At 45.4% G+C, this 15,327-nt stretch overlaps 1 protein-coding gene across 6 annotated transcripts in view; it reads right to left on the reverse strand.

The window, feature by feature from the left end:
* The window catches only part of SLC7A6 (solute carrier family 7 member 6), a 35,571-nt gene that overhangs the window by 19,396 nt on the left and 848 nt on the right, over positions 1 to 15,327 (reverse strand). For 2 of the 6 annotated variants that reach the window (XR_009006043.1, XM_057533841.1), the window contains exons 1-4: positions 14,943 to 15,024; positions 13,087 to 13,206; positions 6,213 to 6,266; positions 5,026 to 5,587 (exon numbers count right to left, since the gene is read on the reverse strand). Coding sequence is in view for 5 of the 6 variants with exons in the window: in XM_057533841.1 (XP_057389824.1) it covers positions 5,026 to 5,551 (526 nt within the window). In the remaining variant the exon portion in view is untranslated. Of the gene's footprint in view, positions 1 to 5,025; positions 5,588 to 6,212; positions 6,267 to 13,086; positions 13,207 to 14,768; positions 14,893 to 14,942; positions 15,025 to 15,327 lie in introns of those variants that run through there. The other 4 variants (XM_007198167.2, XM_007198165.2, XM_057533842.1 and 1 more) reach the window with 3 other exon arrangements.

Consider the following 15,327-nt stretch of genomic DNA (forward strand, 5'->3'; position numbering starts at 1 on the left):
AATATAAATGAGCAAAGGCAAGAATGTCTGGATATAAAACAAGAGGGAGTGGGGGACTGCAGTGAATGGGAGAATATATGCTCCATTTAAAGGAGTAACCACTACTCAAATGCAGCTGATTGTGTGAGGCTGGAATATGGGTCCAAGTTTGCCAGAACTTTTGATTTTTCAAGAGAAAGGGCAAATCCTGATTTTTAAATGTTGGCAAGTAATTCAAAATTATTTAGAACACTGTGCAGGCCCAATATATCTGTGGGCCAAGGGTGGCCCGTTGGCCACCAGCTTGCAGCTCTGCCCTAGAGTTAGTTATATGGAGACTGCCTAGGCCCTTTCTCCTAGGATGGAATTTTAATTGTCTAGCCTAGCATGGATATAACTTCTTTAAGCAGTCTCCCAACTAACCTGGACCCCTCTCATGTCTCAGTTTCAAGACTAACGTAATTCTCCTACCCAAGCCTCACCCAGCATTCAGTGCAGATCTTTGTTTTTTCCCCTAATTATGACATAGTTGGTTTCTTCCAATTTAGGTCTCTTGAGACCAGGCTGCTCTCAGTGCCACCCCTGTCCAAGGAGGCTCCCTCCAGCACACCCCAGCTTAGCTGGATGATACATCAGCCTGATTCTACACCCTAATTTCCAAGAAGAGGAGTAAACTGAGCCCTAAAACCTAGTCTGTTAGGATGGGACAAGGTTTTAATCAGTTCCTAGTGTGGGGATGGGCTTCCTAAGCAGAAAAAACAATGGGAAAAATCATAAAAGAAAAAAGATTTAACAAACAAAAATCTTCTTTATGTGAGAAATTATGTACAGAGGTGCCCTTTGATTTGGTTATTCTTGGAATTCATCCTAAGGCCATCAAGGGACCAATGCACAGGCACTCACAGGTGCTCAGAAAAGAGTACAAATTCACGAAACCTTCTAGAAAGCAACTGGGTAAAACACGAAGAAACTTAAAGCAGTTTAATTCTTTAGACACAGGGATTTCTCTTTTATAATTTTATCCTAATAAAATATGAAGGAACTCTGAAAATGATTTCTACACAGCAGCATTATTTTTAATAATGATATTATAGGGCACTTGCTGTATGCCAGGCAGAGAGAAGTACTGTACTTTATTTGTATTGATTCACTTATTCCTCACAACAAACTTTTCAGATAGGTACTATCAATGAAATGAAAAAAAAAATGTTGCCTGCCATATCAGTAAACAAACAAAAAAAATGTTGCAGCCATCAAGCCATCACAAAACAGCTGCTCCATGGAGAGCCCTGAGGGACCTCAGGATAGAAACAGGATGCCTGCCATCTAGCAGTCAGCACCCACTAACTGCAGCCACCCCGGACAGTGCACCCTGAAGAGACTTAGGTTGAGAAACCATAGGATACTGGTCCCAGATAGCTGAGCTACATATCAAAGGAATGATTTCAATGAGCCCTGACTTTTGCATTTTTCCATACATAGAAAAGCGCTCAATTCCTTAACGAGATATCTGGTTTTCTTTAATTGACAGTAATCTTTTGGGACTTCCCTGGCGGTCCAGTGGGTAAGACTCCAAGCTTCCACTGCAGGGGGCACGGGTTCGATCCCATTTTTTCGGCAGCGAAAAAACAAAAACAAACAAAAAACAGTAATCTTTTGATGTTCCGACTACCTGGTCTTCGTTGCAAAAACTCCTATATGTCCCGGCCCCTCCCTTACCTCTTTGCAGCAGTGTCTCAGAGCTATCTGAGATGCTGTGCCCCAGGCTTAAGTCCTCAGTTTTGTCTGCTGAATAAAACATAATTCTCAGCTTTTAGGTTGTGCGTGTTTTTTTCAGTTCACAGTACAATCAATATTCCCATTTTACAAAATGAGAAAATTAAGGCACCAGTTAACTATCTCCTCCAAGGTCAGTAGCTACTCAATGGTAAAGCTGGAATCAAACCCAGTCTGGCATGGGAGCCTATGATCTTCCCCCTCCCCCCACCCACTGGCCATGCCGAGAGACCGGGATGAACCCACACCCCCTGCAGTGGAAGCTCGGAGTCTTAACCACTGGACCGCCAGGGAAGTCCTTTTTTTTTTGGAATCCTAACCACTAGGCCGCCAGGGAACTCCCAAGGGAGGCTATGATCTTAACCACTACATTACACTGCCTGGAAACTACTTGTGTGTGCCAAACCATGTTTTCTAAGAATATTTGGTGAAAGAGATTAAATATTAAAATTTTTTAAATGCAGTATACAAACCACAAAGAGTATGATCTCAAGGGTACTTTTTTTAAATGATGGATAAGCAGAAAAAAAAAATATCGGAAGGTATTTCACACAAATAGTAACAATAGTTCTCTGGGAGGTAAAATCATGGGTGATTTTAACTTTCTATTTTCTTTTTTGCATTTTTCTAATTCCCTGTAGGGTCTGTGCATCACATTTTAATAAAAAAGAAGATATATATATATATATATATATATATATTACTTTAAAAAATGTTCCCTTTGGGACTTCCCTGGTAGAGCAGTGGTTAAGAATCCGCCTGCCAATGCAGGGGACACGGGTTCGAGCCCTGGTCCAGGAAGATCCCACATGCCGCAGAGCAACTAAGCCTGTGCGCCACAACTACTGAGCCTGCACTCGAGAGCCCGCGAACCACAACTACTGAAGCCCGCGCACCTGAAGCCCGTGCTCCGCAACAAGAGAAGTCACCACAATGAAAAGCCCGCGTGCCACAACAAAGACCCAACGCAGCCAAAAATAAATAAATAAAATAAATAAATTTATTTAAAAAAAAATGTTTCTTTTGAAGAACATTTCACAAAAAGGGGGGAAATCCATGATACACTAAGTTTAAAAAGCAGAATATCAAGTTATATGCAAAGTATGATTCCAATTCTATAACAGAAAGAAATGAAGACGTAACTGAACTATTAAAAGTACCCATATGCCGGGCTTCCCTGGTGGCGCAAGGGTTAAGAACCTGCCTGCCAATGCAGGGGACACGGGTTCGAGCCCTGGTCCGGGAAGATCCTACACGCCACAAGCAACTAAGCCCGTGCGTCACAACTACTGAGCCTGCGCTCTACATCCTGCGAGCCACAACTATCGAAGCCCGTGTGCCTACAACCCGGGCTCGCAACAAAGAGAAGCCACCGCAATAAGAAGACTGCGCACCACAACGAAGAGTAGCCTCCCGTCTCCACAACTAGATAAAAGCCTAGAGAAAAGCCCACGCATAACAACAAAGACCCAACGCAGCCAAAAACAAATAAATAAATTTATTTATTTATTTTTTTAAAGATTTATTTATTTTTGGCTGCATTGGGTCTTTTTTGCTGTGTGTGGGCTTTCTCTAGTTGCGGCGAGCGGGGGCTACTCTTCATTGTGGTGCTCTGGCTTCTCATTGCGGTGGCCTCTCTTGTTGCGGAGCTCAGGCTCTAGGCGCGTGGGCTTCAGTAGTTGTGGCACACGGGCTCAGTAGTTGTGGCTCACAGGCTCTAGAGCGCAGGCTCAGTAGCTGTGGCGCACAGGCTTAGTTGCTCCACAGCATGTGGGATCTTCCCGGACCAGGGCTTGAACCCATGACCCCTGTGTTGGCAGGCAGATTCTTAACCACTGCGCCACCAGGGAAGCCCAACAAATTTATTTTTTTTTAAAAAGTACTCCTGTCTGGGGACTTCCCTGACAGTCCAGCGGTTAAGACTCTGGGCTCCCAATGCAGGGGGGCGCGGGTTCAGTCGCTGCATGACGCGGCCGAAATAAATAAATAAATATTTAAAAAAATAAAAGTACTCATGTCTTGGTGGTAGATTATAGGTGATTTGAGGCTAATTTAATTTTCTCCTGAACAAACATGTTTTATTATCAGAAAATTATTCCCTTTTTTAGAGAGCTCAGTCAGGCTAGAGTCCCCCTGGTGAAACCCTATCAGATATACAGCTGAGTTCCCACTTTCTCTCCTTCTAGGGGTATCTGTGGAAGAGTTCCCTTTTAACATCTGTCTTTAATAAATTCCTTAAAGTCAGGAGTCACAGCATATTGTACAATCCTTTACGGCTAACTCCAAGGTACTGTCAGTCTATTTTTAACACTGTGGATAAACTACACATACTGCCAAAGCTTTTGCAAGCAAAGATATGGAAAGAACAGAGTATAATTAAGTGCCTCTGGCAGCACAGTGCTAAGGAACACAGGGAATTCTGGGCCACTTCTCAGCTAAAACACTAGCTTTACTAGACTAAGTTCACAATAATCTTCTCTCCCTTCCAGTGTTTTCACACAGAATTCCTCCTTACAATCTCATAAGAAAAAAAGGAAAATAAAGAGAGATCCACTGGGATCTCTCAGGTTCTGCCCTCAGAAACCCAAATACAGGGTAGAAGCCACCTTCCTCACTGGCCGCAGGCAGAGCTTGTTTACAAAGTCAGCATAAAGAAATCTGAAACACCAATGGGAAACAGCCATTTTGGTGTGGTGCCTGCTGCTTAGATCGGCCTGTGAAGAGTGGCAGCGGCAGGAAGGAGTGGTCCTACTGTGAGCCTGCAGGTCATAAAGCCTTGGGACCCCCACAGTCTAGAGAACCCCATTTCCTCACTGATGGCTTTAAACTGGTTTAAGATTAAAAGCTGGGAAGCAAAATAACTTTTTTTTTTTTTTTTTGGAGCAGCAGAATAAACGCCTCAGCACTGAGGGTTTTTCCTGGGTTAAGTTACAACTAGCAATGTTGACACCAATCAAAACAAGACAAATATAAGACATGCACCAACCTGTCACATAGACTGGGGAACAGAACTCACTCAGGGACATCCAAGAAGGAAAGTGAGGCACCAAAAGCCACAAACAGATTCAGACTCTCCCCATCCCCATCGTTTACCCTTACTTATCTCAGGAACAAATGACTGGTGAAATTGCTTCTTCAAAAAGGTAAGATGTCTCTCTTCCCCACAGAAAAAGAAAAGCAAATTATGCTGTTCAAATATAAATTACCATTAGCATTATAAAAATAACCCACAGCCCCACGCACACTCCCCCGCTAAGCCCTCAGACTTACACATGCAGGCTGCAGCGAGGAGACGGCAGGCCAGGTACGGGGGCTCGCAGGTGGGAAAGGAGGGCTGGATGATGTAGTTGGCAAAGGTGATAGCGATAATGGCCTGACTGGTGGGCTCAACAATTAGCAGGGAGGCCCAGAGGCGGATAAAGGCAATGAAGCCCCCAAAGGCCTCTAGAATATAAGCGTAGCTGGCCCCAGACTTGGTGATGGTGGTCCCCAGTTCTGCATAGCAAAGGGCACCCACAACGGAGAAAAGCCCACCAATGGCCCATATGATCAGCGACAACCCATAGGAGGCAGTGTAGACCAGCACGCCCTTGGGTGAGACAAAGATTCCTGAGCCGATCATGTTGCCCACCACCAGGCTGACCCCATTCAGCAGAGAGATCTCCTTCTTCAGCTGCATAGTTTCTGTGGACTGCTGAGGTAGCATGCTGACATCTTCTTCCTCCCTGGGCCGGCTGGCCTCAGGAATGAGATGGTATGTGGGTGTGTGGTGGCTCTCCAGCTCCCTGGCTTCCATGGCAAATAGTTCCTTCACACCTGTGTTTACTATGGCCTGGCAAAGAATATAAGTATGTCAGTCTAGGGTAGGGGCTGATAAGGCTCTAGTTCAGACCTGCAAGGCAGGCAGATTTCCCTGCCCACCTCTTGTGTAGGGACAGCATGACTCATGCACAGACCTAAATACAATGAGCCTGTCTCAGTTCCCACCACAGGATACAGAGAAATGGAGGCAGGCTGACCTCCACTGCTCCCAAGAAAGACACCAACAGGGCTCAGACACGACATGAGGGTGACTTCTAACAAGAGGCTTGATGCCCAGGGTAGGCTGGCATTAGGTTTATCCATAGCATGGATTCTCCCTGAGGTGTAGGTTTTGCTCTGTTCTTACCGACTTAAAACCTACAAACTTGCCAGAGTCCCAGCACTAGCCAGCCTGATGGGCCTCTCAGTTTCCATACTCACTCACCTCCACCCAAACATAAACAGGGACTTCTGCAGTGTCCAGCCACATGTGGAGAGGTCTGTAGCTACTCTCAGGCCAGCAAAGAACATGAACAGGTGGTGGGAAGGGCTAGGAAGATGCTAAGACAAGGGCATATCGCTACTGCAGACTAGACCAAGGAGAGAACATCCATGAAAATACACACCCTTGTGTCGCTATGTCCATTAACACCCACCTCACTTCCCACGTTGCTGCTTGCTCATTCAACACCTTTCTTCTTCCAAAGTGCCTAAAAGAGAGAGATAACATAATAAGACCAGATGAAGAAAGAACATTCAGAGGGCACCCTAATGTGGGACTCATCTGCTATTGGCTTATTTGTTTTCCTCCTCAGCCTGCCTCTCACTACCACCTGGGGCTGCAAAGAGATTCCCCCAAAACAGGACACAGTAATCTTGACACCAAAACAAAGCTATAAGTCTCCTCTTATCCACAGATCTGGCATTGGAAGGCATCCTGTAGGGAGACGGTGTGCACACGTACACACATGCACACTACTTCTTTTGGATCATCATTGGGCCAGTCCAGAAACCTCAAGGAAGATGGATCCCACACCAACCTACCTACGAAGGACCCAGAATCTGTCAGAGGAAGACAAGCACCTTCCTGACCCTGAACTCAGCAGGACCTTCTCTCTTCCTCAATTTCTGTGCCCTAGGAATTGGGAATTCAGATCCCCAACTCCTAGTTCATCTTCTGGAGAAAGGAATCTGATAAGCCACTTAATTCCCTCCCAGGAGTCAGTCCTTTAAGGTCACAGAGATAACTTCCAGGAATAAGAATGGGATCAGTACGTCATCTTCCCAGAACCTTCTCATCTCCTCAACAACAACGGATGTGCTGGAATCTTGCCTCATGGAGCTCAGAGCAAGTGAACTACAGCCACTCAAGACTGAGTAGTTCTCAGGGAAAACTCCAGCCTCCACAAGCCCCACTCAAAACTCCTGCCTTACCTGTCCCAGTACCCCTCCAGAGTCTAGACCTGAGCCCAAGTGAAAAAGCTCCTCTGGGGCCATTAATAAGCCTTCCCCCACTCCCAGAGGAGTTGAGCCAGCCTACTTTGCTTATTATGAGGCCTGGCTTTAAGGCAGCACCACTTTTCCTTTCACTCCTGGCACCAAGCCATGAAGGTGACTCTATGCTGGCATGTGGGAAAATATCTGTTTTCATGTGTCTGTCAGGTGAGCTCAGATATGCATGAAAACAAAACTAGGAAACACCTGAGGAGCCTGTCTCACATAAAAGTCAGGTGCAGGGGCTTCCCTGGTGGCACAGTGGTTAAGAATCCACCTGCCAATGCAGGGGACACGGGTTCGAGCCCTGGTCTGGGAAGATCCCACATGCCGTGGAGCAACTAAGCCCGTGCGCCACAGCTACTGAGCCTGCGCTCTAGAGCCCACAAGTCACAACTACTGAGCCCATGTACCACAACTACTGAAGCCCGCGCACCTAGAGCCCGTGCTCCACAAAAAGAGAAGCCACCGCAATGAGAAGCCCACGCAACGCAACAAAGAGTAGCCCCCGCTCGCTGCAACTAGAGAAAGCCCGCGCTCAGCAACAAAGACCCAACGCAGCCAAAAATAAATTAAAAAAAAAAAAAAAAAAAGAGTCAGGTGCAGGCTCTTCATCAGTGAGTGCTTCCATGTGTACGCTCTATGCACATTAATAAACTTGATTGTTTTTCTCTTGTTAATCTGTCTTTTGCCAGTCTAATTTACAACGCCCCAGCCAAGGAACCTAAAATGGGTAGAGGGAAAGGGTCCCCCCCAACCCCGCACCTTACATTCCTTTAAAAAACAAAAAAGTCAGTGCACAGAGACTTAGGTTGCCCTTTGCCACTCAACTCAACATGGAGGCAAGCAGAGAAACCTGGCCCCAGTGGTCACTCCAGCCTCCCCCTATTCATCAGACCCTAGCTGGTGGGGAGGGGGAGGAGGTTACCAGGTATTCTATTTGGACTTCTGATACCAGACTGCATTTTCCATCAAACAATTCTGCAACACCCAGCAGATCTGGTGTCTGCTACAGTTTAATCAATTCTAACACCACCTACCTGGAAATAGCAACAGATTCCTCAGGTTAAGGGCTCAATCTTACAAAACAGCCCTCCCCACCCAACTTAAGATGCCAAATTGCAAGTCCAGGTTGTTCCTGTGCTTCTGACCAACTGGCATGAATCGGAGGTTCCCACTATCCCCTCCTCGGGTTCAATTAATTTGCTAGAGCTGCCCACAGAACTCAGGAAAACAGTTTACTTACTAGATTACCAGTTCATTATAAAGGATATAACTCAGGAACAGCCAGATGGAAGAGATGCAGAGGGCAAGGTATGGAGAAGAGGCACGGGAAGCTCTCCAAAACCTGTCCTTTTGGGTTCTTTATGGAAGCTTCATTACAAAGGCATAACTGATCAAATCACTGACCATTGGTGATTGATTCAATCTCCAGACCCTCTCCCCTCCCAGGAGGTCAGACCTGGACTAAAACTTCCAAACCTTCTAATCACAGGGTTGGTTCCCTCGACAAGCAACCCCCATCCTTTGAGGATCTAGATGCTTTCCAACAATCACCTCATTAACATAAACTCAGGTGTGTTGAAAGGGGCTGGTTATATAAATAAGAAAAGACATCCGTTTAACCTTTTCTGATCTGGAGCTATTTCAGGAACTGGGAACAAAACAAATGTTATAACAAAAGATGCCTCTATGGCTTATTAGGAAATTACAAGAGCTGTGGGACAGGAACAGTGGACAAAGACCAAATAAATAATCACAATATCACAGGGAGGGAAAAAGAGAGGTAAACTCATTTCACTGGAAAATTTAAAAATAGTATGAAATGTAACTGCCTTGACTTCTAACTTTCACTTAAGATGTAGAAAGCTGGGAAAAGCATCACTCCCACTCCAATGACAAGAAAAAGGCAGATAATCTACAGAATTGTAACTTTTCTTGAAATCATTAGAGAGCTGAGGTTACAGGCCAACCAACCAGACTGAGATTTAAGGAAAAACAGACACCTCCCAGAGAGATGCAAGTTCTGGCTTACCTGTGGCGGAGGGAGAACAATGGAACCACCATACAGGCAGGAAAGAAGAATTCGGGAACAATTTTTAATGAATTACTAAAGGTCAAGTTTGGGTTAGCAAGAGCCATAGACACTTCGAGGGTTTTCTCCAGTGAGACCTCAGTGGGTGTTCACAAGAAATACTAGGCCAGAGAAAGCCTCTCAGAAGTGCTGGCCTGGAGGAGGAAAGCAGTCATTGCTCTGGGAAAAATACGAAGGTCCACCTGCTCCCTTCTCTACAAATCTTAAACCCCTGGGGAATGGGGAAACTCTGTCATTCCCAAGGCAGCTGGGACAGGGTGAAAGAAAAAGAAAACAATCCTCTCTGCCTGCGGGAGGAGCAGGAAATTCTGGTCCAGACCATTAGACATGGCAGGCTCACCCAGAAAGATCCAATCCCCCAGACCCAGGGAAATAGGACCTGCTTAAGGCTCAGGCTGAACCAAGACAACAGAGAACCCCTCTACTCCCCACCACCAGGTTAGCAAGCACCCAGCAACAAGGCTGTGGTACACTGTGTGTTGAGGCACAGGTGCACAAAGAAGCCTAATGCTGAAGGTGGAGCAAAAGCACAGAAAAATCCACCCTCAGGGCAAGGAAACACCAGAGGAATTTGGAGCCACTGGTGCACCTAAGGTAACCATAGCAACAACAAAACCCAAACCCAACTCACCTCCTAAATGACTCAAACTCCCACATTAACAGGCTAGCAAAAGAAGACGTTGTACCCATTTCCCAGAATAAAGACTATGTACCTCAATCTCTACTTTTCCACATATTACATCTGACAATCAATAACAAATCACAAGCAACATACAAAAAGCAACAAAAAAACCCACTATCAGAGGCAAATTAATCAATAGGACAAGACAGAGATGATCCAGATATTGGAACAGGGAATTTAAAATAACTATGACTGGGACTTCCCTGGTGGCACAGTGGTTAAGAATCCACCTTCCAATGCAGGGGACAAGGGTTCGAGCCCTGGTCCTGGAAGATCCCACATGCCGCGGAGCAACTAAGCCTGTGCGCCACAACTACTGAACTTACCCTCTATAGCCCACGAGCCACAACTACTGAGCCCGTGTGCCACAACTACTGAAGCCTGTGCACCTAGAGCCCGTGCTCTGCAACAAGAGAAGCCACTGCAATAAGAAGCCCATGCACCACAATGAAGAGTAGCCCATGCTCGCCACAGCTAGAGAAAGCCCACACGCAGCAACAAAGACCCAACGCAGCCAAATATAAATAAATTTATAAAAAAAAAAGAATATACATATATACATTTATATGTGAATCACTTTGCTATACAGCAGAAATTAATACAACATTGTAAACCAACTGTACTTCAATAAAATAAATTTAAAAATAAATAAATAAATAAAATAACTATGATTAATACATTAAAGGCTCTAATGGAAAATTTGGTCAGCATGCAGGAACATATGTGGAATTTCAGCAGAGAAATGAAAACCATACTAGTCAAAATGTGAAAAAAAACAGAACAGAGCATCTAAGAGTTGTAGGACACTATCAAATGGTCTGAGGTAAATATTAAAAAATATACTTTTTTGATTCTATTAATTGCCTTAGAATATAACTAACTGCCTAAAGCAAAAATAGTAGCAATGCAGTGTTAATTTATTGCATAGGTAAAAGTAAAGTGTATGACAACAATAGCACAAAGATAAGAAAGAAGAACTGGGAGTTATACTACTGTAAGGTTCTTATATAATATTATATGCGAAAATTGATGTAATATTATTTAAAGGTAGACTGTGATTAATTAAAGATGTACATTGTGAAACTAGGGCAAACACTAGAAAGTTAAAGACGGTATAAATAATAAGCCAACAGTGGAGATAAAACAGATCATAAAAAATACTCAATTCAAAAGTAGGTAGAAAAAAGAAGAAAAAAGAAGCAAAGAACATATGAAATAAGTAGAAAACAGAAAACAACTAGCAAGGTGGCAGATTTTAATCCAACCATATCAATAATAACATGAAATGTAAATGATCTAAACACACCAATTATAAGACAGACATTGTTGGGTTAGATAAAAATGCAAAGCCCAATATGCAGTCTACAGGAAACCCACTTGAACTATAAAGACATAAGTTACAGGTAAAAAGATGGTGAAAAAAACATGTAAACACTAATCAAAACCAAGGGGGAGTAACTATAATAACATCCGACGAGACTTCAGAATAAGAAGTATTGCTAGGGATAAAAGAGAACATTATATAATGATAAAGAGGTCAATTCAGCAAGAAGAAAATTCTAAACGTGTATTTCCTCCAACAGCATAGCTTCAAAACACATGAAGCAAAAAGTGATAGATCTGAAAGGAAAAATAGACAAATCCACGATTATAGTTGGAGACTTCAATACACCTCTCTCAGTCATCAATAGAACAAGTAAACATAAAATCAGCAAGGATCTAGAACACCTGAAAATGGAATGTCCCAACATAGTTCTTGTCTAAAATTATGTGAATTCTGAGGGGAAAAACAGAAAAAAAGGCACCTGCAATAGGGCTTATTACCTCCATGCAGGAAATGGGGGCAGATCCAGGGGTGGGAGACAGCCTTCCAACAGGGAAAAACTGCTTTGGCTCCTCAAGTTTCACAACAGAATACCAACCTTACTATCTACTGAGTTGGTTGCTATCAGAGCACAGTTAGAAACCCTTCCTCGGGTGCTGCCCGAGGCCTTTAGGATCAATTCCAACCTTCTTATCAGGGCCTTATCACTAGACCCCCTGCTGCATATGGTCCCTCCCATGGTCCAGCCACACTGAATTACTTACAATTTCCAGAACCTGGAGCAGTCCAGGGTTTCCAGAGCCCATCAGAAAAACACATCTTTGCTAATACTGAGTCCTTTGCCTCTAACACCCTTCTTCTCCCACCATTTTCCTCAACATCCTGGCTGACTTCTTTCTCCACACATATCCTTGTGTCCCTGCATGTGTGTGTCTCAGTCTCCCTCTCTCGAAAACACAGTCTCTTGGGAATTCCCTGGCAGTCCAGTGGTTAGGATCTGTGCTTCCACTGCAGGGGGCCCAGGTTCGATCTGTGGTTGGGGAACTAAGATCCCGCAAGCCCCTTGGCACGGCAAAACAAAACAAAACAAAACAGTCTCTAAACTCATTGTTGAAGACAGTGTTCATTAAACAATTCCACACACCCTATAAGTAAGTTCCTGCCTTGAGAAACTAGTGTTAAACCCCACTTGTAAGGACATAACACAGCTTTCTAACAGGTTTTCATCATATTTTCCAAGCTCCTGTGCAGCAGATAATAAAGGAATTCACCAGACCACTAAAAGTTCCTCATGAAAATTTAACCATGAAACTATCATATGCAATTTTCAGGGAGAAAAATTGTCTCTTTCAAAGTTCAGTTACAAAGAATATTTTATAAGCTGTATTCTAAAACTTTTATAATTGATGACTATGAAAAAAAAAAAAAAAAAACGCTGTTGAGAAAGACACCAAAATCTTAAATGTGGTGAAAACACAGAAGACTTTTTTCTTTTTTATACTTTGAGTTTTACAAAATTTCTACAATGAAAATGCATTACTTTTTTTATGCTTAAACTTAAATTATGTGACTCTTTACATTTGTCTTTTCACCTAGGACACCAGGAAACTCAATATCAAATTCAGCTCCCAATCACAGTGAATAGATACCCTCACTTTTCAACAGTACTTGATATCTAGTCTTTTCCATGGCTTTGGTTTCCTATTTTTACTTCCTCATTGCAAGTATCTTTAAATATAAACCACCACAATTACTCTTTAGAAAGAGATATAATAAATATATAATTTATTTTTATAATAATTATAGTGTTACATAACTGTTAATTATGTGTGAGCCATTCTCTTTACTAGTATTGTACTCAAATAACTAACTAAAACGCTTTACAACTCGCAAAGATCCAAGAAAATTAACGAAGAACAGAGCAATAATATTCACCTGTGAGGAAATAAGCAAACATCACACTTTCATAAGCCACCTCATCATAAATGGTCAGGTACGAAGAAGAAAATGAAGTCTCCACAGCCAGGCCTAATTCCACGTGTCTCCAATTAATCTCTGCAACAAAGAGTGAGAGGCAACTTATCAAAAAATGAACCTAGCAAGCAGCAGGACGATATTTCCTTTTGTAAAATCTAATTTTTACATGCCCAGCAGGGGTAGCACTCAATTACTTAGAAGTTCCAACACACCCACAGTGGGGTGTAACTGAACACGTGTCTGAGAACCAGCCTGGTCCTTTCAAATCATGCATGTCTAGACAACTGCTGTTCCCTCTGTCCCAGGTCCCTTGAGCACCACTTGCATCACTTTTGTAGTAAAGTATCCACACATCCTGGAGACTACAGCAGGAAGGACAAAGGACAGAAGTCAGGAAATTTCCTGTACCAAGAAATGCCAGAGGGATCAGTCACATAACTGGTATTTATTTTTGGTTTGTAATAAAAATATGTCCACAGTCAGACAGGGAAGGAGGCAGACAGGAGAATATCAGGCTTGTGGTTTCCCACAAATTTGTCAGGAAAGGAAAATCAAATATAAGAACTTTTAATGACAATCTGAGACCAAAGTTGGGAAGCAAAAGCCATTAGCACACAGTGGGACCTCAGCAATGTAGGCAGCCTGGGCCGTTTCCTCAAGGACCTCCCAACAAGAACAGAGAGTTGAAAATGATCTCAGGAAGCGCTCACAGGCTTTCAAAAGTCTGCTCCTCCCAGATCTTCAAAATCAGGGAGCAGCTCTCAGAGATAAGCACCAGATGGCTGAGCATTCTGCTAGCCCGGTGCTAAATTCACCGGTAGTGCTTTTTCTTCCCCATCAAGGGCAGAGACTGAATTCTTTTTACCAAGCACACAGTCCAGTGCACACAAGAGGTATTCAAAAACAAATGTTAAATTAAATATTGATTCCTGCTTATCACTGGCTATAACACAAGTGGTGCCCAGACTGTTTGCTCAGTGCTTTGTGAAGAATTCTCTTAATGTTTCACAAATATCGCCTTCCATTTACGACATGAGATGATCAAACAAGATGACAGGATGTGAAGACTCTAAGAAGAGCCATAGTAGCAGGAGCACACACCGTCCTCCCTCCAACAGGCCAGTCTCCCCGCGGCCCCAGGAAGCTCTGCTCAGGTGCTCACATCCTCAGGCTCGTCCCCCGGGCCTTTACTCATTTTCAGAGTCTCTCCCACGCAGCACAGGTTCTTTCTCAGCACCAGACTCACACTGGAGTATCTCACACGGTCTCTTTCACGTTCACAGGGTCGCACTCAGGGTCACTCTGACCGCGGTCTCTCTCACACTCAGTCTCTCACAATCTCCCTCTGAGTCCCTCTCACACTCATGGAATCACCTCCACACTAGGGTCTCTTTCACACACACACCGAGTCTCTGTCACACTAACAGCGTCACCCTCACACTCTGCGTCTCGCACACTCAGGGTCACCCTCAGACTGACTCTCTCACACACACAGACACACATAAACACACAGCGTCCTCCTCACACGCTCAGTGTTACACTCCTGGAGTCCCCCTCACGCTCAAGGGCCCGCTCACACGCACGGCGTCCGCCTCGGGCACGCGCTCACTCGCAGCGTCTCTCACGTGCCCGCGGCCCACCTGCCCGGTGCTGGGCTCCGGGAGCCGCATCCCGCATGCAGCGGCGGCGCAGAGTTCGGCCCCAGCAGAACACGGCCCCGGCCCGGCTCCCGCGGCCCTGCTCCCTCGGCCCGGCTCCCCCGGCCCCGCTCCCACGGCCCGGCTCCCTCGGCGCGCTCGCCCGCGGCCCGTTACCTCGTGGTGGCCCGGCGCCCCCGGGATGCTCGGTCGCGCTGCCCCCGCCACCGCCGCGACCGCTCAGGCCCCGCCCCCGCCACGTCATCCGCCGCCGGATCGCGACAGCGCGCGCCGCGTCGGGACAGGGCGCCTGGCTCCGCGCGGGGCTCGCGGGCGGCGGCGCTTCCGGGCCCCAGGGGGCCGCCGCGGCCTCTGGGATTCCGCAGGCCGCGCTCAGGCGTCCGCAGGTGAGGTCCCAGCCCCCGGCGGGCCGCGACCCGGGCCCAGCCCCCTAGCCGACTGATTGGCTGCTCCGACCCTGGAGTCTCTCGGGGCCTCCGAGGGACTCAACACGGGGACGCTCCCGCGGGGACCTCTAAGTGCCCCCACACCCGGTTCCTCT

This window comes from Balaenoptera acutorostrata, chromosome 19 (genome assembly GCF_949987535.1).
Source record: "Balaenoptera acutorostrata chromosome 19, mBalAcu1.1, whole genome shotgun sequence".
In the NCBI taxonomy this organism is placed as follows: Eukaryota; Metazoa; Chordata; class Mammalia; order Artiodactyla; family Balaenopteridae; genus Balaenoptera; species Balaenoptera acutorostrata.